The sequence below is a fragment of the Hyaena hyaena genome, unplaced genomic scaffold (genome assembly GCF_003009895.1).
Source record: "Hyaena hyaena isolate Hyena2069 unplaced genomic scaffold, ASM300989v1 scaffold_783, whole genome shotgun sequence".
In the NCBI taxonomy this organism is placed as follows: Eukaryota; Metazoa; Chordata; class Mammalia; order Carnivora; family Hyaenidae; genus Hyaena; species Hyaena hyaena.
In genome coordinates this window covers 538,663-562,597 of record NW_024081416.1, presented here as the reverse complement: position 1 = coordinate 562,597, position 23,935 = coordinate 538,663, and the positions used below count along the sequence as shown (strand labels likewise).

Here is a 23,935-nt window from a genome sequence, read left to right as displayed (position 1 = left end):
AGATTCCTGTATCAAGCCTGAGGGACACAGTCCTGGAACTGGCAGTGTTTGATCAACACAGGAGAAAGTTTGATAATTTCAGTTCACTAATGCTAGAATGGAAATCCTCAAATGAAACACTAGCGCATTTTGAAGATTATAATTCAGTAGAGATGGTAGCAAAGGATGATGGCAGTGGACAGACCCGGCTACATGGTATTATGGTGACTTATGAATATTTTCACATAACCTGCCAAGTGTTTCTGCATTATTTATTTCCCTTGAATAATGGTTTATTTTATTTATGTATTTTTTGTGTTTTTTATCATGTTTGTTTATTTTTGAGAGAGAGACAGAGTATGAGCAGGGGAGGGACATAGAGAGAGAGAGAGAGAGGGAGACACAGAATCTGAAGCAGCTCCAGGCTCTGAGCTGTCAGCACAGAGCCCGACGCAGGGCTCGAACCCACAAATCGTGAGATCATGACCTGAGCCAAAGTTGGACACTTAATTGACTGAGCCACCCAGGTGCTCTGGTGACAGTTTTATTTTAGATTTTATCATATGTGTCCTTTCATCTTTGATCATTGTGTGTTTTAGCAGACAAAAATGTAGATTTCCTTGGTTGCAAAGGTAGGGTCTAGGATGCAATGTTTCTCACAAGAACATAAAATTACTTTTTAAATGTATTTATTGCCTATTATTTGTCTAATATGAAAATGTTATTCATTTACTAGAAAATATTTATTGAGGGTCTGTTGCATGTAAGGGCCTGCGCTAGGCACCTGAAGATGCAATGGTACGTGAGATAGTGATGGCCTCTGCCCTCATACACTTTAAACATTACTCCTGTATCAGATGTTTGATGGGCAAGCATGAGGTGCTTTAAGATTTACCAGGAGAACCTAACCTACTTCAGAACAGAGTCGGCTGCCTGAGAAAGTCACACTGACTCTGAGACCTGCAGGGCAGCACAAAGGCGAGACAGAAAGAAGGAGCTGAGTGCGGTGAGTGGGCCCTGCAGACGGGTCAGAGGAGCGGGCAGGGGTTCTGAGCGACCAGCAAGCCCTCATATGAAATCACCCCCCAAGCCTCTGCTGGTGTCACATTTGCTTTCATCCAAGCAGCTCCCGCTGCCCAAAGCAGGGTGAGTGAGGACCACTCGGAGACACGGATGCCAGCAGGCATGGTTCACGGCAGGCTGCTGGTGCGGTGGTCTGCCACAACTCAGTCCCAAAGGGGAAGAAGAAAGGGGTACAAAGGCTAGCTTTTAAATTTCTAGCGTGAGCATTTGGATAGATGGTATATCCATTCATAGAATAAGAAACACTAGAGAAGGCGAAGTAAAGATTCAGCCTTCCCCCCCCGCACAGGGAGCTTCCCCATAGGACAAGTCTAAGAGCTTAGCCAGAGAGCTAATATTCAGGTGTGTGTATACTGTAATGTTCTAATACCATAAAACTATGACACTATAGCAGTATGGTACAGTTAGTGTAAAAAGTGGTAGCAAGGAGGGGTGCTTGGCTGGCTCAGTTGGTTAAGCCACCAGCTCTGGGTTTCAGCTCAGGTCATGATCTCACAGCTTTGTGAGTTCAGGCCCTGCACCAGGCTCTGCGCTGCCAGCTCAGAGCCCGTTTGGGACGCTCTCTCCCTCTCTCTCTGCCCCTCCCCCACTTGCTCTCTATCTCTCTCTCAAAATACATAAACTTAAAAAAATAAATAAATAAAACCTATTTATGTAAAACAATAAAAAATAAACAAATAATAAAGAAGCCGAGAAATAAAGCAGTTGCCCGGGGTCTCTTAGGAATATAGTGGCAGAGTCAACACAAAAACTTAGTTTTCTGTTTCTTGTATCTTCCCCCACAAAGTAGTTTCTCCTCTCTGCAGTAAAACATTATTTGGAAAAAATTAGGGTAAACTTTGGTTTTCTGGAAACACTTTTGTATTCTGTATGTTATTGTTTCTCATGTTATCTCCAGGTCATCAGGTTCTTAAGGTACATCAGTTAAAAGGGACTGTACTTATTGGAGTCAATTTTGTGGGCTATTCAGAGAATAAAAGTCCAAAGGTAAGTGGAGACTATTATCTGAGAGATAGAAATCAGGGGCATCAGGCTGGGTCAGTAGGTTGGGTGTCCGACTTTTGGTTTCAGCTGAGGTTGTGATCCCAGGGTCGTGGGATCAAGCCCCATTCAGGCTCTGCAGTGTGGAGCCTGCTTAAGATTCTCTTTCTCCATCTGTCCCTCTCCCCTGCTCATGTGCACTCTCTCTCTAAAATTTAAAAAAAAAAAAAGAAAGAAAGAAAGAAAAGAGACAGAAATCACTAAAATTTAAGCCTTTAAAAGAAATTTTTTTTAATGTTTACTTTTGAGAAGCAGTGAGAGAGAGAGCACAAGGAAGGGAGGGTCAGAGAGAGAGGGAGACACAGAATCCCAAGCAGCTCCAGGCTCTGAGCTGTCGGCACAGAGCCCGACGCAGGGCTCGAACCCACAGACCATGAGATCTTCTCTCAGCTGAGGAATTAAAAGTTTATACTCATGTTTGTGGTTCCTGTGCATTTCTAGGAACTTTCCAACTCGCCCAGATCTGCGGCTCTAGAGCTGCTCCTGGTAGACGATGTAACTGTAGTGCCAGAGAATGCCACCATCTTTAACCACCCTGACGTGACGGTAGGAGTGGGAGGGTCCAGTGAGATGGGACCTGGGTGGGGGGAGAGCATTCGGTTATTGAGGTTAATGGTATGGCAATAAAAAAAAAAAAGCTCCCTTACGTGTTGAAAATCCGTGAAAAGCATACATAGCACATGTGTAATACCCTGGGTAGTAATACTTTAACAATCATGGTTTTGGTCCATTGACCTTAATCTTTTAATCCCATACCCTTCATCACGTAGCTAGGAGTTACTTTTCTTTGACTTATTTATAAACCGAAGAGACTGGAATATTGTTTCTCCAATCTTTCCATAGGAAATATTTAGCCTTGTGGAAGGATCTGGTTATTTTTCAGTCAATAGCAGTGAGCAGGAACTTGTCACCATCACTTACCTGGAAGCAGAAAGCTCTATCCAGGTGAGTTCTAGAGATAGGTCCCAGGTTGATAGCTCAGATCAAAGCTCGTTCTTATGAGAATGCTTGGGGGGAAATGCCATTGTGTGTCTCAAACTTGTTATAAAGTAACATTTACTCTTTTTTTTAACCTATTACATAGATTCTCCAACCAAAAACGAAGGGGTTTTTTTCCTTCAACTAGCTAGGCAATTTTTGCTTCTGGTGAAAAAACTGAAACACTATAGGAGACATCTAATTGTAAGGTTTTCATTAAAAGAAGGTTTATTTCTATAAATTTCAAAGCACAGAAGTGGGTGGTTACTTCGATGTGTCATTGACTTTATAACCTAAGGATATGACGTTTTAGTCAGGATATGACAACTCATTTATTAAGCTATTTTTGTAGTGAGTATGCCAAGGCATTTGCTTTTAGTTGACTTTTAGTAATAAGAATAATAACTTACATTAACATAAGTGTATATTTCCTTTCCTTCTAAGAGCTCAAAGGAATGTACTTACCTTGGTCACAATGTTTGTTCTGTGGGGGGTGGGGGAGGGGGAGAGTGCTGCATGCAGGCCCCACGCGGGACAGGGCCCCTCGTCCGCCCAGCCGTGCCCCCGGCCCCACCACGCCGGTGATTTCAGCATAAATGGACTGGATTTTCTTCATGAAATACGTTCCCTGTTCAGAGTTAAGAAGCTGGATATGTATGTTGTATTTTGCTTGAATTCAGTCAACGTAAACCTTACTCTTTATCAGTTAGTATATATTGTGCTGTGCCTGAAACCTGTAAGGTCACCTCTCAGTTCCCATCACAAAGGAAGTTAAGTTGTTGTATTTTGTGCTTTTAGTGCAAATAGTTGTTTCGATTATGCTCGGAGCATTGACCCGGCTGCCATCTTCTTCCTTCTAGTTAGTTCCAGTACACTCCGGATTTCTCACCTTGGAGGTCTATGATCTGTGCTTAGCTTCCGTGGGCCCAGCACTGGCCTACCTCAGGGTGTCAGACATACAGGAGCTGGAGCTTGATCTGATTGATAAGGTGAGGCGTTTGCTGTGCTGCGTCAGAGAAGCAGGCCTCCCGTCGCGGAGTCTGCGCAGCTCCTGTGCATGCAGCAGGCCCTCCGGGGACGTCCGTGGAGACACCTGTCTTTGAGGCACAAAGCTCCAGCGTTAGGAGATAAACAGTATTAAAGAGCAGCTAAACTAGCACGTGTGGGTTAGGGCTATTTGATCAAAGCCGGACCAGGAGCATTCAGCACAACACAGCTTGTCACCCTCACAAAGGGTTAGACTGTCCTTGGTGAATGACACACTTCTACTAAAATTACCTTTCTTTTTTAACCACTAGGTTGAAATAGGTAAAACTGTGCTAGTAACCGTGAGGGCTCTTGGCTCTTCCAAACGCCCATTCCGAAATAAATACTTCAGAAACATGGAGCTTAAACTGCAGTTGGCTTCGGCCATCGTCACCCTGACGTGAGTGCCACCTCAACACCCCCTTCTCCCCAGGCTGAGCACTGATCACTCACTCTCCCTGTGTTCTTCTCACCTTCTGTGTCACAGGGCCTTTCACCTCGTACTCTCCCCATATCCGGCTCTGCACAAAGTCCCCCTTCCACGTCCTCAGTTGTGTTTTGTGGGACAAACTCACACATGTCATGAATATTTCTTATTTTTTTTATTATTTTTTATTTTTTTTTAATGTTTTTATTTTATTTATTTCTAGGAGAGAGAGAGACTGCGTGAGCAGGGGAGGGTCAGAGAGAGAGGGAGTCACAGACTGAAACAGGCTCCAGGCTCTGAGCTGGCAGTCAGCACAGAGCCTGACGCGGGGCCCGAACCCACGAACCGCGAGATCATGACCTAAGCGAAAGTCGGACGCTTAACCGACTAAGCCACCCAGGCGCCCCTGTCATGAATATTTCTATTTCATGAAACTTCTTGGATGATATCCCCTGGGGTGCTTCAGGACAGCGGGGCTGCAGATCTGTCCCCCAAAGCAGACATGCTGGCACTCCTCTCTGCAAAGGGGGTGCAGAAATTCCAAGGCGGTTTAATATTTGCAGTTTTGCCAGTCTTATCTTGACATTGGCCTTATTCCTTTGGAGCCTTAGAACAAATATTTGGCCTTCAGGAACTTCCTGCCTTTGCCATGAACTTTGTCTTGACTCTGGAAATTTATTTTCTGGCTGTTCCTCTAACTGTAATTAAAATGAACAGAAAATGTTAATTAAGCATCTTAGAAAGAAGCATAACTTGCTACTCTTAAAATCGCATCTTTATCGGGGCGTGCGGATGGCTCAATCGGTTAAGGGTCTGACTTCGGCTCAGGTCATGACCTCACAGTTTGTGAGTCTGAGCCCCTCAAGGGGTTCTCTGCTGTCAGCACGGAGCCCATGTTAGACCTTCTGTCTCCATCTCTCTGCTCTGCCCCCACTCGTGCACGCGCGCACACGCGCTCTCTCTCAAAAATAAAAAGATTTTTAAAAATCAAATCTTTCTTACCTAAAAACACGTGTCTTTGCAGGCTCATGGAGGAGCAGGATAAGTACTCTGAAAATTACATCCTTCGAGCTGTCGCTGTCGGGCAGACCACACTTGTGGCTGTTGCCGGGGACAAGGTGGGGAGGAAATTCACCTCGGCTCCTCGCCACATTGAGGTAAGGAAATCATCTCATCCAAAATTCATACCTCATCTTATTTACCTTATTCATCTTTTTCTGTTTAGTTTGTACAAGTTAAAAATCATTTGATGGAATAAAATGATAGTTGTATAACTATCATTTATTAAACAACATACAGTTGTTTAAACTGTATGTAATTTATTTTAGGTTTTGTTTTTCTGTATGAAAGTAGTATGCTTCTTGTAGAAAATTTGGAAAGCAAAATAAAAATAATAATAATAAAGACACAGAGGGTCGCCTGGGTGGCTCAGTCTGTTAAGCGTCCGACTTCAGCTCAGGTCACGATCTCACGGTTCGTGGGTTCGAGCCTCGCGTCGGGCTCTGTGCTGACAGCTCAGAGCCTGGAGACTGTTTCAGATTCTGTGTCTCCCTCTCTCTCTGACCCTCCCCTGCTCACCCACTCTCTCTCTCTCTCAGAAATAAATAAAAACATTAAAAATTTAAAAAATAATAATACTAAAGACACAGAAAGAAATCACCTATTCCTCTACTCAAGAGGCAACCAGTATTAATATTTTGGTGTATTTCCCTCATTTTCCCCCATGCTTATTTTAACACGGATGAATCATACTGCTTTTTTATCCTAATCTTGTGTCAAAAGTATTTTTTATGTCATTAAAAGCTCGTTGTTGGCCATATGTTGGCAGCTGTCGAAGCTGGGTAATAAGAACCTGAAAGTTCATTTTACTATTCTCTCGCTTTAAAAAAAATTTTTTTTATGTTTATTTATTATTGAGACAGAGAGAAACAGCATGAGTGGGGGAAGAGCAGAGAGAGAGGGAGACACAGAATCCAAAGCAGGCTCCAGGCTCTGAGCTGTCAGCACAGAGCCTGATGCAGGGCTCGAACCCACAAACCGTGAGATCATGACTTGAGACGAAGTTGGACACTTAACCGACTGAGCCACCCAGTTGCCCCTATTCTCTTGCTTTTTATATATGTTTGGAAAAGAAGTTTAAAAAAAAGATAATTATGAACATAACTTTAATGACCACTTTCATTCTAATAAGTGGAAATATAATTTTTAAGCATTCTCGTAATTTTTGCTACTGTAAATAAAATTCATATTTATAAATGAAGTAAAATACATGTCTGTGTATAGGGTTTTTTCCTTAGAATAAGCTGCATGACCATTTATTACGAAATTTACTCTAGCGCATCCCTCTTGCGTTTCTGTTTTTCTTCTTCAAGGTGTTTCCTCCATTCAGACTTGTTCCAGAGAAAATGACACTGATTCCAACTAACATGATGCAGGTGATGTCAGAGGCAGGAAATACAATTTACCTGTACTCCTCACGCTACTCTGCCCTACCCCAACACAAAACACACCCTGCTTCCTATTGGCCTGCTCGTGTCTACTCCCAGCCACGTACAGCAGGATCAGATAAAGAAGAAAGTTAGTTCTTTCCTCTACCCTAGTGCACAGGGTACAAGCTACCTCTTGGAACCCCATAGATGATGTGTGGCACTTGCATTTCTTCTGCATTTTAGTTGATGTGGGATATAGCTCTTGGGAAGTGGGGGAAGGTAAGAGATCAAGTTGCTTGAACAAAATGTGGGGAAAAGAGAGATGATTTCTCTCCATGTTCCAGGCCTTCACTGGCATGTTTAAATTCCAGGTAATGTCTGAAGGTGGCCCCCAGCCCCAGTCCATCATTCACTTCTCCATCAGTAACCAGACTGTGGCTGTTGTGAATAGGAGGGGGCAGGTTACAGGGAAGGTAGTTGGCACAGCTGTGGTCCATGGCACCATCCAGACAGTAAATGAAGATACTGGCAAAGTCATTGTGTTTTCCCAGGTATGGGTTCTTTGTTCTGCTCTGCTTCTACTTCTCCATCTGGGAACCATGTTGAGGGGTGTGGGGTGATGAGGAGGAGGGTGTCAGCAATGCAGGAAAACCCTTTGAGTCCTTTACCTTTACCTTAACCCTTTGACAGCCTCTGAACCAAGCATGGGAAATATGTAATCTATAGTTAAAAACCCCACAGAGTATTTGGCATTGTTATAAGACATAGTCCCTCTCCACAACGTATCATTTAGGGAACAATAACAAACACATCTCTAGCACATTTTTTGTTGTTGAGCGTGCCAAATAACCACAGAGTAGTTGCCGTAAGCGCCTCTGCCTACTGTACAGACAGCCCCACTCAGCCCAAGCTTGCTTCCCCTGTCGAGCAGGATGAAGTACACGTTGAGGTGGTTCAGCTAAGGGCCGTTAGGATCCTTGCACCTGCCACTCGACTCATCACAGCGACTGAGGTCAGTCAGGCGGCTCCATTCTCCGTAGTCGGGTAGTGCCAGCTGGGCAGGGCATACAGCACAGCCACACTTCTTTTCAGATGCCAGTTTATGTCATGGGAGTGACCAGTACCCAGACTCCTTTCTCCTTCAGCAATGCCAACCCCGGACTCACATTCCATTGGTCCATGAGCAAAAGGGATGTATTGGATCTGGTACCCAGGCATTCGGAGGTATGAATTTTTGTTTATGATACTACCTTAGGGATGTTGATAGTAAATTTACTTTATTTCATCCTAGGTTTTAGACTGACTCACTTTCTAAACTACCCACTATTACTACTTATCTCCTTTCCCCTTGTTCTGTGAACTCTGGAAACCTGCAAATCATATGAAGAATTCAGTTTGAGTACTCAGATAATGCTATGTAATTTTTAATATTCTTTGCTGGAATGCTGGAAAGCAGCATTTCCTGTAATATGGTATCTGTGAGCATCTAGTTACGTGAGTAACACATTATGAATGCCAAGTATATACACAGGCACACCTCACTGTCCTGTGCTCTGCTTTACTGTGCTTCATGGATACTGTCCTTTTTACAGATGGAAGGTTCGTGGCTACCGCAGTCTGTTGGTGCCATTTCTCTAATTGGATTTGCTCACTCTGTGTCTCTATGTCATATTTTGATAATTCTCACTATATTTCAAACTTTTTCATTTTTTTTCTTTCATAGTTTATTGTCAAGTTGGATTCCATATAACACCCAGTGCTTATCCCAAAATGTGCCCCCCTCCATGCCCATCACCCCCCTTCCCCCTCTCCCCCATCCCCATAAACTTTTTCATTATTATTGTATTTGTTATGGTGATCTGTAATCGGTGAGTATGACTTACTGAAAGTTTAGATGATGATTAGCACTTTTTAACGATAAAGTATTATTGTATATTGTTTTAGAGATAATGCTAGTTATTGTATACCTAATAGACTATAGTATAATGTAAACATAACTTTTATGTGTACTGGGAAACCAGAAAATTTATTTTCTTGCTTTATTGGAATATTTACTTTATTGTGGTTTCTGGTACTGAACCCTCAGCATCTCTGAGGAGCCTGTACTTGGTGATAGAGTGAAAATAGCTTTGATGGGACACCCGGAGGGCTCAGTCAGTGAAGTGTCCAGCTCTTGATTTCGGCCCATGTCATGATCTCACGGCTTACGGGTTCGAGCCCCACATCAGGCTCTGTGTTGAGTGTGAAGACCGCTTGGGATTCTCTCTCTCTCCCCCTCTCTCTCTGCCTCTCTTTCTGTCTCTCAAAATAAATAAACTTTAAAAAAGAAAATAAGTTTGATGTCTCAGTGCACATAGAATTAAGCCTTATTCAGAAACCTGAGAAAGAAAAAGAAAAAGGTGAATGCTGCTGACTAACTTTACCTCGGTTACAACATTGTCGCCTGATTGTCGGTTTGAGAGAACCCACCCAAGGTGGTCTGGGCACCGTGGCAGCCGCCCAGGTCCTTGGAAGGAAGAACCCATGGCCGAGTTACCCAGTAGGTCATGACTCAGTACCCACAAAAACAAAGAATCAGAGGTGGACCTTGGGAGGGAGCAGATGGGTTACAGGAGCTGTAATTCATAAGGCATTTCTGGGGCCAGCTAAAAGGAAAAGTCAAATCTGAAAAACAGCTACAAAATCTATTTGCAATTCTTCTAAAAATACCCTGGATCTGACATCTAGGGAAACTTCGTCTGTCATGGACTTCCCTGAGCCTGACTGTACTTGGAATGCGGAGAGAGGGAACTGGGCTCAGTTGGGCAGAGTTGTGCACAGGGATCCGGCTCTTCCTGACTAGCGGATAGGGGCGGCGTGAAAACGGGCCGGCCTGGGCCTCGCCATCGGTCCTGCTTCTCCCTTCCTCCAGCTTTGCCTGTAGCCCCACTCGCGGGCGCCTGGTGGCTCAGTGGGTTAAGTGTCTGACTCTCCATCTCAGCCCAGGTCGTGAGCTCAACAGTTTGTGGGTTCGAGCCCCACATTGGGCTCGGCACTGATGACATGGAGCCTGCTTGGGATTCTCTCTCCTTCTCCCTCTCTGCCCCTCCCCTGCTCGCTCTCCCTCACAATAAATAAAAACCTTAAAAAGAAATTTTAAAAAATAAAATATAAATGAAGCACCACTCTTTCCTCCAGGAGAATAAATGGTTGAGAGCCACGCAGAGTTTCTTCTCCTTCCTCAGACCCTGCACAGAAGAACCAGGGGGTGAAATGGCAAGAGAAAAGTCTCCAGTGCACCGCATGTGGGGGGTGCCCTGCACTGTGGTGTCACCGTGCAGAGAGTCACTTAGATCAAACAGTTATCAATTATAAACCACTTGCTTTAGTGTAAGACTTCCTTCCAGACAACTGACTGAAATCCACATAAAAGAAAAGGGAATTTTTATGTAGGGGAGGAGGGAAAGGTGATTTTGGAACTTGGGACTCTGTGTGAATCAGGAGAGCTAGAAGAAAGGTCTTGAGGGCTCTAGACAGCGAAAAGGCAGGAGAGAGAGGAAATGAAGCAACTGCCTGAAAGGTAGGCAGGTGTCCACTTCGTGTCGGCCCCGCCTTCCCGATGGCCTTGTTCAGTCTGGGCCAGAATGGCGAGTGAGGCGGTGGGGAGGTGGTGTGTGAATGTGAGTCCTGAATGTGGGTCCTGAAGCCCGAGCTCTCCTTTCTCACCCTCTTGCTTCCTTGCCCCCACTCTGAACCCCACGGGTAGATTGCCTCACTTCTCCCAGTCCAGGTCCTACTATCTGAACCCATTTAGGAATCCCTTCCTTCATGTCCGTTCCTCTGTCAGTGGACTGACTTTCAGGATAACATGAGACCCTCACAGAGGCTTGCCGGAAGTATTGAGTGCAACACAGAGTTCACTTTAGGGGTGACTGTGTTGCTGGGAATTTGAAAAGAAATAACTCTGAAAATGATCGTTGGTACTCTAGTTCTTTCCTATAGATGTACCTACCGCCTGTTTTCCTTATTGTTACAGCACAGAGGGACGGGCACAGTGATAATGAATATTTCTTCTTCTTTTTTTTTTTAATATATTTTTATTTATTTCTAGGAGAGAGAGAGACAGCATGAGCAGGGGAGGGTCAGAGAGAGAGGGAGACACAGACTCCGAAATAGGCTCCAGGCTCCGAGCTGGCAGTCAGCACAGAGCCCGACGCGGGGCTCGAACCCGCGAACCGCGAGATCGTGACCTAAGCGAAAGTCGGACGCTTAACCGACTAAGCCACCCAGGCGCCCCTCTTCTTTTTTAATTTCTAAATGTTTATATTTGAGAGAGAGAGAGACAGACAGAACACACAAGCAGGGGAGGGGCAGAGAGAGAGGGAGACAGAATCCAAAGCAGGCTCCAGGCTCTGAGCTGTCAGCACAGAGCCTGCGTGGGGCTCAAACCCATGAACCACAAGACCATGACCTGAGGAGAAATTGGACGCTCAACCAACTGAGCCCCCCCGGCGCCTCAATTAATGAATATTTCTTAATCCATTTCTGTTTTCTAGGTTTTCCTACAGCTCCCAGTAGAGAATAACTTTGCAATGGCTGTCCACACAAAAGCAGCTGGTCGGACCAGCATCAGAGTCACTGTCCGGTGTAGGAGCAGCTCCTCTGGGCAGCTTGAAGGCGGTTTGTTGGAACTGTCTGATGAAGTTCAGATACTGGTACGTTCCCAAACATAAAGATTATTTTTACATGTCAAGGAGAAGAAAGTTGTACTCTCTTATCATCCATGAGGAGCCTGGTCTGGATAGAGGTAGAGAAATTGCTAGAGGGAGCCCCAGAACAGGCTTATAGTTTCTAGATCTTTGTCATTCTTGCTAATTGCATCTATATAAGTATTGCTGTTAGAAAGCATAGAGCATTCAGGGAGGGGGACAAAATATAAGAGACTCTTACATACAGAGGACAAACTGAGGGTTGCTGGAGGGGCAGTGGATGGGGGGATGGGCTAAATGGACAGGGGGATTAAGGAGGACACTTGTTGGGATGAGCACTGGGTGTTAAACATAAGGGATGAATCCTCCCTCTCTGTCCCTCACCCACTCACAGTCTGTCTCTCTCTCTCAAAAATAAATAATAAAATATGAAAAAAATTTGCAACATGGAATGAATCACGAGAATTTGCTCCTGAATCATCATTGTACTATATGCTAACTAACTTGGATGTAAATTAAAAATAGAGAAAGAAGGGGCGCCTGGGTGGCTTAGTCAGTTAAGCTTCCGACTTTCGCTTAGGTCATGATCTCGCGGTTCGTGGGTTCGAGCCCCGCGTCGGGCTCTGTGCTGACTGCCAGCTCAGAGCCTGGAGCCTATTTCAGAGTCTGTGACTCCCTCTCTCTCTGACCCTCCCCTGCTCACGCTGTCTCTCTCTCTCTCTCCTAGAAATAAATAATTAATTAAAAAGAACGATAAAAAAAATAAAGAAATAAAAGGAAAGAAAGAAAGAAACTAACTCGGATGTAAATTTAAAGAAAGAAATAAAAGGAAAGTGTAGATAAAAGGAAATAAATAAATAAATAAACTAACTTGGATGTAAATTAAAAAGAAAGAAAGAAAAGGAAAGTATAGAACATGCACTCCCCTCAACTCCCCACACAATGAACATAGGATATGAAGCCATAATAACTAAAGGGATTCATTTCTTTTTTTTTTTTTAATATTTTTATTTATTTCTAGGAGAGAGAGAGAGAGAGACAGCGTGAGCAGGGGAGGGTCAGAGAGAGAGGGAGTCACAGACTCCGAAACAGGCTCCAGGCTCTGAGCTGGCAGTCAGCACAGAGCCCGACGCGGGGCTCGAACCCACGAACCGCGAGATCATGACCTAAGCGAAAGTCGGACGCTTAACCGACTAAGCCACCCAGGCGCCCCTAAAGGGATTCATTTCTGAAGTGCTCTGCCTGACACGGCTGTTAGGACACCATGCACTTAGATGCATTCACAGCTTTAGAAGGAGATGTAAGCCTAACTTCCGGAAAGGTAGAAGGGCACAGATGGTTGGTTTCTACAGGTGTTCTCAGGCTGAAAGCTAACTGGCCCTGTTGGTGTTAGAGTTCAAAAGAAAAATTGGCATTTGTGGGGAGCAAATAAGTTTCTCTACCTCTGAATTTGGGCCTAATTTTTTCTTTCTTTTTTTTTTTTTTCTTTTTCTTTTTCTTTTTCTTTTTCTATTTCTACTTTATTCCTTTATTTTGGCTTTGTTTCTCTGGTTCAATGAGGGGCAGAGGAAAGAGCACTTTATTAGCAAGTAGAGAACCTGAATAGTGTCCTTTGCTGATTTGTTATAGGTTTTTTGTTCTCAAATCCCTTTCCAGGTTACCAGAGCTAAAATTAGAAATTTCAGAATTATTTTATGCTTAGTATCTAAGTGATACAGAGGATGTGGTCCATGTAAATATCGTCAGAAGCAGGACTAGTATTAGATTTGTGCTCTCGAATACCGAGGTGTGGTTTTTGTTTTGTTTTGTTTTTTGTTTTTAATTTTTTAATTTTTTTTTTTTTAATTTATTTCTGAGAGAGAGAGAGACAGCGTGAGCAGGGGAGGGTCAGAGAGAGAGGAAGACACAGAATCTGAAGCAAGCTCCAGGCTCTGAGCTGGCAGTCAGCACAGAGCCCGACGTGGGGCTCGAACCAACGAACCATGAGATCATGACCTGAGCCAAAGTCAGACGTTTAACTGACTGAGCCACCCAGATGCCCCTACCGAGGTGTGTTTGAAGTGTCTGGCTCAGTGGGAAAGGAGTGTCATGGACCCTTGGCCTGAGCTGATGAGGCAGACGTGGATTTGTAGTTGTCAGTATGTGAGCAAAGTCACTATCGGTCTTCTCCAGAAATGAGGAAGAGCTCATTTTCTCATTATAGGTGTTCGAAAAACTCCAACTGTTCTTTCCAGAGTGCCAGCCTGAGCGAATTCTGATGCCCATGAATTCCCAGCTCAGACTACACACCAACAGGTGAGGAGAATGGAGAAGGGCAGGCCAGCTTGCTAACCTCACCCTCAGGAAAACATTGAACATGGAAAACACTGTTGCCTTCTAGGTGATTTTTCTAACCCACAAATAATTTTTTTTAGTTGTAGTGAAATTCATGTAACACAAAATTAACCATTTTAAGATGGACAATTTGGTGACATTTAGTGTATCACAGTATTGTGTAGCCATCGCCTCTAGTTCCAAAATATTTTCATCATCACCAAAGGATTGACTGTCACGGTCTTTCTCTGTCTTCCCCTCCTCTCAGCCTCTGACAACCACTGCATGGACGTGGATCTCACTCACGTGGAATCAGGCAGTGTGCGGCCTTTTGTGTCAGCTCCTTTCAGTCAGCATGGTTTCTAGGCTCATTTCCTTTATAGCATGTATCGGCATTTCATTCTATTTTATGACTAAGCAATACTCCATGGTATGGATATAACATCTTTAGTTTATCCATTCATTTTTTATTTAACATTTGGGTTGTTTTCACATTTGGCTGTTGTAAATAGTGCTGCTATGAACATTCACATACAACTATTTGTTTGAATACCCGTTTTCAGTCCTTTTAGCTGAATAATTTTTTAATGATAAATATGTGATGGGATTTTATTTTTAAAGACATGGGCAGACCTAAATGTGTAAGACAGGAAGCCATCAAAATCCTAGAGGAGAAAACAGGCAAAACCTCTCTGACCTCGGTTGCAGCAACTTCTTACTCAACATGTCCCTGGAGGCAAGGGAAATAAAAGTAAAAACTTTTGGGACCTCATCAAGATAAAAAGTTTCTTCACAGCAAAGGAAACAATCAGCAAAACTAAAAGGCAACTGATGAAATGGGAGAAGATATTTGAAAATGACATATCAGGTGAAGGGTTAGTATCCAAATTCTTCAAAGAACTTATCAAAGTCAACACCCAAAAAAAACAAAGAATCCAGTAAAGAAATGGGCAAAAGATATGAATAGACACTTTTCCAAAGAAGACATCCAGATGGCTAACAGACACATGAAAAAATGCTCAACATCACTCATCATCAGGGAAATACAAGTCAAAACCACAATGAGATACTACCTCATGCCAGCCAGAATGGGCAAAATTAATAACTCAGGCAATGACAGATGTTGGCTAGGATGAGGAGAAAGAAGAACCCTTTTGCATTGCTGGTGGTTAAGCGTCTGACTTAGGCTCGGGTCATGATCTCAGTGTTCATGGGTTCAAGCCTCACGTTGTGCTCTGTGCTGACAGCTCAGAGCCTGGAGCCTGTTTCAGATTCTGTGTCTCCCTCTCTCTCTGACCCTCCCCTTCTTACACTGTCTCTCCCTCTCCCTCTCTCTCAGAAATAAATTTTAAAAATAAGAAAGAAAAGAAAAGAAAGAAAAGAAAGAAAGAAAGAAAGAAAGAAAGAAAGAAAGAAAGAAAGAAAGAAAGAAAGAAAGAAAAAAGAAAGAAAGAAAAGAAAAGAAAGAAAAGAAAGAAAGAAAGAAAGAAAGAAAGAAAGAAAGAAAGAAAGAAAAAAGAAAAGAAAAGAAAAGAAAAGAAAAGAAAAGAAAAGAAAAGAAAAGAAAGAAAGAACATTTTAAAAAATTAAAAATAGAACTATCCTATGACCCAGCAATTTCACTACTAGGGATGTATCCAAAGGATACAGGTATGCTGTTTCAAAGGGGCACATGAACCCCAATGTTTATAGCAGCACTATTGATAATAGCCAAAGTTTGGAAAGAGCCCAAATGTCCATCGATGGATGAATGGATAAAGAAGATGTGGCACACGCACACACACATATACATACATACATGGAGTATTACTAGGCAATCAAAAAGAATGAAATCTTGCCATTTGCAACAATGTGGATGGAACTAGAGTGTATTGTGCTAAGTAAAATTAGAGAAAGATAAATATATGACTTCATTCTTATGTGGAATTCAAGATACAAAACAGATGAACATGAAGGGAAGCAAAAATAATATAAAAACAGGAAAGGGGGCAAAACATAAGAGACTTTTAAATATAGAAAACAAACTGAGGGTTGGTGGGGAGGTTGGGTGGGGGGATGGACTAAATGGGCAAGAGACATTACGGAGCCCCTCACTGGGAGGAGCACTGGGCGTTGTATGTGGGGCTGAATCATTGGAGTCTACTCCCGAAATCATTATTACACTACATGCTAACTCACTTGGATGTGAATTTTTCTAAAAAAAAAATTTTAATAAATAATAAAAACCTAAAAAAGATAAGAATGAATGAATGAAGACCTGGGCATAATCCAAAGGCAGACTTTTTCTTAAGGAATAAACAAGCACACAACATGGAGACATGCAAGCATTTCCCTCAGATTGCAGCCTCTAATGGGGATCCTGGCAATCCCTACGCCTTTCCGGTCAGAGCCCCCAAGAGATGCCACTTGTTCCATTTGTCCCCTAGGGAAGGAGCCGCTTTTGTGAGTTCCCGTGTCCTCAGGTGTTTCCCTACCCCATCTGTCGTCGAGGAGGACGGCGAAGGGCTCCTGAGAGCCGGCTCCATTGCAGGCACTGCTGTGTTGGAAGTCACTTCTATAGAACCTTTCGGAGTCAACCAAACAACCATAACTGGAGTTCAGGTGAGTTCAGGGACTTACTCAAAAAAATAAAAGTAATTCCGTGGCCCGAAGAGGCAGGTTTCCTGGTTTGAGAACTAGAAACTTCTCTGGAAGTCAGAACAAGCTGTTCAATAAGACACTCTTGACATGGGTATAAGCCATCAAGTTAAAGTAGTCTTTAGGAGGCTTTGTCATAAAAGGGATTAGCCTCAAACTGATACCCTTCTGAGCAGCTTTGGCAAAAGGATGTGCCACAAGGGTAGAGCTATTGCTATCAAAATTAGGCTTTGTTATTTGAATTTAAAAATTTAGTCTAGGGGCGCCTGGGTGGCTTAGTCGGTTAAGTGTCCGACTTTCACTTAGGTCATGATCTCGCGGTTCGTGGGTTCGAGCCCCGCGTCGGGCTCTGTGCTGACTGCCAGCTCAGAGCCTGGAGCCTGTTTCGGAGTCTGTGTCTCCCTCTCTCTCTGACCCTCCCCTGCTCACGCTGTCTCTCTCTCTCTCTCCTAGAAATAAATAAAACATTTAAAAAAAAAAATAAAAAAATAAAAATTTAGTCTAACACACAAAAAAATACTTTAAGCGTCAAACATCTCCCATATTCCAGCCGCTGTGTTGGTTCTCTCGTATATTCTGTCTTCTCATGAGCACCGAAACCCCGTGAGGTCAGCATCGCTGTCTGCACTAAGCTGATGGTAAATCTGAGAATTAGCACGGGTAACTTTGAGGGATGGAGCGGGGGTGCAAAGCTGGACTCTGTTGCTGCTTCACACCTCATCTTGCATGGTATGAAACACAGGCTGCTGTACCCCTGAGGAATGACCAGTTGTGTAGCAATAAGTATGGAGCCCTCCGTACGAAACAGATGAAGTGCATGCAGTCTTTTCCTCAGGAAGCCCCAGCATCTCTCCGTACTCCTGCAGCTTAATAGTCATGGAGCCATTTCCTGTACCGTCCCAATTCGTACCACTCTGATTTAAGTCCTCTCAGATCAGGAGCTGCTTCCTGTGAAAGCAGCACACTGTTTATTGTGGACTGTTGACTTCAGAATCCATCACTGCTCCTCTCCAATGATCCTTCCCCCACAGGTGGCACCGGTGACATACCTGCGGGTGAGCAGCCAACCCAAGCTGTACACGGCCCACGGGAGGACCCTGCCAGCCTTTCCCGTGGGCATGTCTCTCACCTTCGTCGTCCAGTTTTATAGTAGCATCGGAGAGAAATTCCACACACACAACACCCAGCTTCATCTGGCTCTGAACAGGTGTGGGGTCCAAAGAGTGGTGTGCGTGCTGTGGTGGAAATCGTGCGGGTGGGCCAGGGTTATACAGTGTAGCTCCAGTAAATCCCTCTCATGCTCTCTACTCAGATTCTGAGCTTTAGTTTTTTCATTAGGATGGAAAACACTAGAATGTTGGTTGTTTAATGAAGAAGAATTTCAGAGTGTCTTGAATCTTTCAATCCCTAGTTCACACAAAGCCCCCATAGGGAGCTAGCTGGAGTAGTATTATCAAAAATCTGCACGAGAGAGGCGCCTGGCTGGCTCAGGTGGGCATCTGACTCTTGATTTCGGCTCAGGTCATGATCTTATCGTTTGGAGGATCAAGCCCCACCCCACGTCGAGGTCTGTGCTAAGGAGCCTGCTTGGGATCCTTTCTCCCCTCTCCCTGCCCCTTCCCCACTTGTGTGCATTCTCTCTCAAAATAAGTAAACTTAAAAAAAAAAAAAAAGCCAGGAACACCTGGGTGGCTCAGTCGGTTGGGCGGGCAACTTCAGCTCAGGTCATGATCTCACGGTTCGTGGAGTCAAGCTCCGCGTTGCTCTCTGTGCTGACAGCTCAGAGCCTAGAGCTTGTTTCAGATTTTGTGTCTCCCTCTCTCTCTGACCCTCCCCTGCTCATGCTGTCTCTCTCTCAGAAATAAATTAAAAAAAAAAAAAGTTAAAAATTAAAAAAAAAAAAAAAGCTGTGCTTGAAAACAAATTCTCAATGAAAAAAAAAGGGCTTACTTATTTCAGAGTCTGTGTCTCCCTCTCTCTCTGACCCTCCCCTGCTCACGCTGTATCTCTCTCTCCTAGAAATAAATAAAAATATTTAAAAAAAAAAGGGCTTACTAGCTACTCTATATATGAAGTTAATAGACCTGATCCCTGGCTACCCCTTGCTTGCCCTCCACCATCAAATTCTTTCTCAGTGCACCTGGCTGGCTCACTCAGTGGAACATGTGACTCTTGATCTCAGGGTTGTGAGTTCAAGCCCCACGTAGGGTGTCGAGATCACTTAGATAAATAAAAAAACTTTAAAAAAAAGAATTCCTTCTGAACCTTTGAGCTGTTGAAGAGGAGATGCTGTGGTCAGCTCTGCCACCAGAGCAGTGTCCCAACAATGATCTTTCAGAGATTTCTACCTTTCTTGTCTCCTTTCAGAGATGACCTGCTGCTGATTGGGCCAGGGAATAGGAACTACACTTATGTGGCTCAGGCCGTGAACACGGGGGTGACACTTGTGGGAATCTGGGACCGGAGGCACCCAGGTGTGGCAGATTATGTCCCTGTTGCTGTGGAGCACGCCATCGAGCCAGATACCCAGCTCACCTTTGTTGGAGACGTCATCTGTTTCAGGACTTACCTCCTCAACCATGATGGTGAGGACACCTTCCCTTTCTAATTGCACAGCTGACCGGATGAGAAAGCACTCATCCCTTAGATAATTTTTTCAAAATGATTTTCTTTCTTTTATTTTTTTTATGTTTATTTATTTTTGAGAGAGAGAGAGCGGCGAGTAGGGGAGGGGCAGAGAGAGAGAGAGACACAGAATCTGAAGCAGGCTCCAGGCTCCGAGCTGTCAGCACAGAGCCCGACGCGGGGCTCGAACCCACGAACCATGAGATCATGACCTGAGCCGAAGTCGAAGGCTTAACCGACTGAGCCACCCAGGCGCCCCTCAAAATGATTTTCAATCTGAAGACCTAAGGGCGCCTGGCTGGCTCAGTCGGTATAGCATATGGCTCTTGATCTTGGGGTTATAGTTTCGAGCCCCACAATGGGTGTAGAGATTACTTAAAGAAATAAAAATCTTTTTTTTTTTTTTTTAAAGAAATAAAAATCTTAAAATATCTGAGGGCCGGGGTGCCTGGGTGGCTTAGTTGGTTAAGCGTCCGACTTTCGCTTAGGTCATGATCTCACGGTTCGTGGGTTCGAGCCCCGCGTCAGGCTCTGTGCTGACTGCCAGCTCAGAGCCTGGAGCCTGCTTCAGTCTGTGACTCCCTCTCTCTCTGACCCTCCCCTGCTCACGCTGTCTCTCTCTCTGTCTCCTAGAAATAAATAAACATTTAAAAAAAAAAATCTGAGGGCCTTTCTGAGAAAGAAAAATTTGTACATGTTAACTGATAGTTCTGCTTATTGCCCAATTCTCTCAGAAGCCAGCCGTTTGGAATCAGCCAGGAATATTGATCATGCACCTCCTGAGCACATAGCTTGCTGTATTATTGTGTAGACATTACAGTTACCTGGACTTCTCCTCCATTCCTGGCCTCTGAAGGGAGGTAGTTGATAAACTGAAGAGCAGTAAAGGATGGAAGGAAAGGAAGGAAAGGGCAATAAGGCTTTAGTTCCTAGAACTGACTGTGAATACACAGCTTTGTGAGGGACATTTGAAGACCTCAAATATAGGCTTAAATATATCATCACTGTAATAAGGTTTGGCTCTGTACTGGGCTGAACTATACTGTTGATCAGCAAATGGTTTCTGTCCTCAGAAGTACTGTTGAGTTCAGGAAGATCAGTCTTTGGTCAGGAAATGAGTATTAATTCTCTGGGTTTGCAAAAAGCATATTGCAAAGTGGGGTACCCTGCCTGAGTGTGTACTTCAAAATCATCCATCCAAGTTGGACTGGCAGGGATGGTATCGGGAGCTTTGTAAACTCTTCCGGGAACTGTGGATTCCTGTGTATGAGTACAGTGAGGTAATGTGGGGCCAGACTCTGTATATTTAGGGCCTGATGCAGGGAGCGGCCACTCAGCCCAGGTGAGGCCCCCCAGTCCCGTAACAACTGACTTGCAGGCAACCACTACCAACACAGAATCCAGGGCCAGTGAGCTAATCCTGCTTTACGGTTGACAGAGTTACAATCACTAAGAGATGATTGTTCATCTCTTGTCAGTGAAACAACATTTTCACTTCACCCCTTCACTAGGTTTTGTCATAATTGTCCCTCTATCTTCTATTCTGGAATTATTTGAGAATCCTGAATCTATACTGCTTTGGATGACCAAATGCCAGGATCCATGATCTAACACAAACTCAAGGTCGCGTTCCTCTGCCGCCTTGACACTTAAGCCAAAGCAACAAAACTTCTCTCCTGCCAGTCTTGCAGTCTTCTGCTGGTTTCTGTCCATTAGTAGCTGACAGAGAATTACCCCTGTGTGTATAGTTTTTCTTTTTCCTAAGGAAAACAGTTATGGTCTCCAACTAAGTAGCTTCTTCTGTGATTCTGAAGGCCAGTAGTTCTTGTTTTATTTTGTGGGTATGATGGCGCACGAAGGGGAGCCTGACATTAGGAAAATCAAGTTTCTCTTCAAAGGTAGATGTTCTCCTAGGAAGAGAGATCTGTGTGCTTGAATGGTCTACTGATTGGGAATCTTAATACGGTTAGAATGACCACCAACTTCTATCAGAGTTTGCAGCCTTGTGCTTTCTCTTATTTTTTCCTAGGTGAACCTGGCACATGGATGATTTCTGCTAACAACGTCCTGCAGACAGACACTGACACTGGGGTGGGCGTGGCCAGGAGTCCGGGAACAGCAACCATATTTCATGACATCCCAGGAGTGGTGAAAACATATCGAGAGGTAACCCATCAAGGCCAGGATGACAATTTCCATATTTGGGGATATGCATATAGAAAACACGTTCAGGGGGGTGGGGGGTGGGGAGGGAATGCCTGGCAGGCTCAGTTGGTAGAGCATGTGATTCTTGATCTTGAGGCTGTGAGTTTGAGCCCCATGTTGGGTGTAGAGATTACTTAAAAAAAATAAATAAAATCTTAAAAAAGAAAGAGAGAGAGAAGAAAGGGAGGGAGGGAGGAGGAAAGGAAGGGTGGATGGATGGAAGGAATGATGGAAGGAAACAAGTAAACACATCCTGGGAAAAGATATATACTCACATGTCAAATATGAAGCTAGCTAGAAAACTTTATTGGAACACAAAGCTAAATAGTGATTTGGATTCTTAACCAGGAAAAAAAAAATAAAAGGATTCTTAACAGGAAAATGACTAGTGTGATTTTATACTTTAAAATATAAATATCACAGTGAGGGTACCTGGGTGGCTCAGTGAATTAAATTTCCGGGTTTTGTTTTGTTTTTTTAATTTATTTCTGAGAGAGAGAGAGAGACAGTGTGAGCAGGGGAGGGTCAGAGAGAGAGGAAGACACAGAATCCCAAACAGGCTCCAGGCTCTGAGCTGTAAGCACAGAGCCCAACGTGGGGCCCGAACCCACGAACCGTGAGATCATGACCTGAGCCGAGGTTGGACGCTTAACCGACTGAGCGACCCAGGTGCCCCTAAACTTCCAAGTCTTGATTTTGGCTCAAGTGGTGATCTCACAGTTCGTGAGTTTGAGCTCCGCATCGGCCTCGGCACAGTCAGTGTGGATTCTCTCTCTCTGCCCCTCCCCTGCTCACATTCTATTTCTCAAAATAAATAACAAAATAACTTAATAATAAAAGAACACAAAAAAATTAAAATATCACTGTCACTGGTCGGTGCTTGACCACAGGGGCAAGGGTCAAAGCTGGGAAGCTCTTCTTGCGTTGGTCCAGGTGAGATATGATGGTGGATGGGGCACCAGGCTGGTACCAGTAGGTGGTGAAAAGTTGATCAGATTCTGATCGGGTAGAACCAGTAGAATTTCCTGACAGATTATATAAAATGAATGTGAGAGAATCAAGAATGACTTCAGGTTTAAGAGAAAAAATGACTTCAGGTTTTTGAATGAATAAAAGGACAGAATTGCCACCCACTGAAATGCAGGTGAAACGGTTTTGGTGAGAAGAGGAGTTAGTCTGGGGCATGTAAAGCGGAGTGTCAGTCTACTCGATGTCAGATGGATGTGAGACAGCTGGACGGAAAGACCGAGAGTCACTGGCCCAGAGGGGACAGATCCACGTGATTGCCATGATTGCCGAGAGAGAGAATGTAAATAAAGGGAGGGTACCGGTGCTCTGGGAACACTCCAGTATTGAGGACTCTGAGAAAGGAAGAGCAGCCAACAAGAGAGACACAAAAAACAACTAGGGAAGTGGGAGAAAAACTCAAGATATTGGTGTCCTGGAAGCCAAGTGAAGAAAGTACAGGTTTCCCCCACTGTCTGAGAGTACACTGTTCTCTGAAACATCTTGTGGGAATTTTTTGGCATATTATTTATTTATTTATTTTGAGAGAATATGAGCAGGGGAGGGGCAAAGAGAGAGAGGGGAGAGACTGAATCCCAGGCAGGCTCCATGCCATCCGTGTTGGAACCCCACGCAAGGCTCCATCTCACGAATTAGGAGATCATGACCTGTGTGGAAACCAAGAGTTGGTTCAATGGACTCAATGGACTGAGCCACCCAGACGCCCTCAATGGAAACATTTTGTAAGCCAGAAATGGCATAAAGCAAAGAAAGAAGCAATTACTATTTATTTCTATAGAAAAAAATGAGCATTCCCAGACCCCCAAAAAAAAAAAAAATCAATTCTCTTAGGTTTTTCTTTTTCTTTCTTAGTTTTTTTAACATTTATTTATTTTTGAGAGAGAGAGACACAGCATAGGCATGGGAGGGGCAGAGAGAGAGGGAGACACAGGATCCGAAGCAGGCTCTAGGCTCCGAGCTGTCAGCACACAGCCCAGTGCGGAACTCAAACTCATGGACCGCGAGATCATGACCTGAGCCGAAGTCAGTCAGTCAGTCAACTGAGCCCCCTCGGACCCCTCTCTCAGGCTTTTCTGATTCCATAGCACACATCTTGGTGATGGATACACAAACACATTGAGATAAAGCACAGACGCTCAGACAGTTGAAAGCTACAGGGCTAAACGCAGAGCTCGGAGTGTGGTTCCGGGGCGGAGCTCTCCTGCCAGCTGCCTCCGAATGAACTTGGCTCGCTGCAGATCAAATGCTGGAGGCTGTTTGTACTTCTTGCCTTTTTTGTAAAAGCAAAAATCCTCTTCAGATTTCTTTCCTTAGGGGAACCAAGTACTGATGTCTTTCAGAAAGCAATGGGGGTTAATGCAAATTTTCGAAAAGTGGTTCTCACATTTCCAGGAGGGAGGGTGTTCAAGGTACACTCTTAGTGTACAGCTTTCAAAAAAAATTTTTTGGGGGGGATGAGCCTGGGTGGCTCAGTAGGT

General features: G+C 44.1%; 1 protein-coding gene across 1 annotated transcript in view; it reads left to right on the top strand.

The window, feature by feature from the left end:
* NUP210L (nucleoporin 210 like) overlaps window positions 1-23,935 on the top strand; it is an 89,365-nt gene that overhangs the window by 52,413 nt on the left and 13,017 nt on the right. The window contains exons 18-34 of the mRNA XM_039218962.1: window positions 3-195; window positions 1,961-2,049; window positions 2,545-2,649; window positions 2,947-3,048; window positions 3,942-4,070; window positions 4,380-4,507; window positions 5,559-5,691; window positions 6,907-6,969; window positions 7,335-7,514; window positions 7,895-7,975; window positions 8,056-8,187; window positions 11,499-11,657; window positions 13,855-13,946; window positions 16,391-16,565; window positions 17,633-17,808; window positions 18,969-19,186; window positions 21,256-21,392. Coding sequence (XP_039074893.1) covers window positions 3-195; window positions 1,961-2,049; window positions 2,545-2,649; window positions 2,947-3,048; window positions 3,942-4,070; window positions 4,380-4,507; window positions 5,559-5,691; window positions 6,907-6,969; window positions 7,335-7,514; window positions 7,895-7,975; window positions 8,056-8,187; window positions 11,499-11,657; window positions 13,855-13,946; window positions 16,391-16,565; window positions 17,633-17,808; window positions 18,969-19,186; window positions 21,256-21,392 — 2,292 coding nt within the window. The remainder of the gene's footprint in view (window positions 1-2; window positions 196-1,960; window positions 2,050-2,544; window positions 2,650-2,946; window positions 3,049-3,941; window positions 4,071-4,379; window positions 4,508-5,558; window positions 5,692-6,906; window positions 6,970-7,334; window positions 7,515-7,894; window positions 7,976-8,055; window positions 8,188-11,498; window positions 11,658-13,854; window positions 13,947-16,390; window positions 16,566-17,632; window positions 17,809-18,968; window positions 19,187-21,255; window positions 21,393-23,935) is intronic.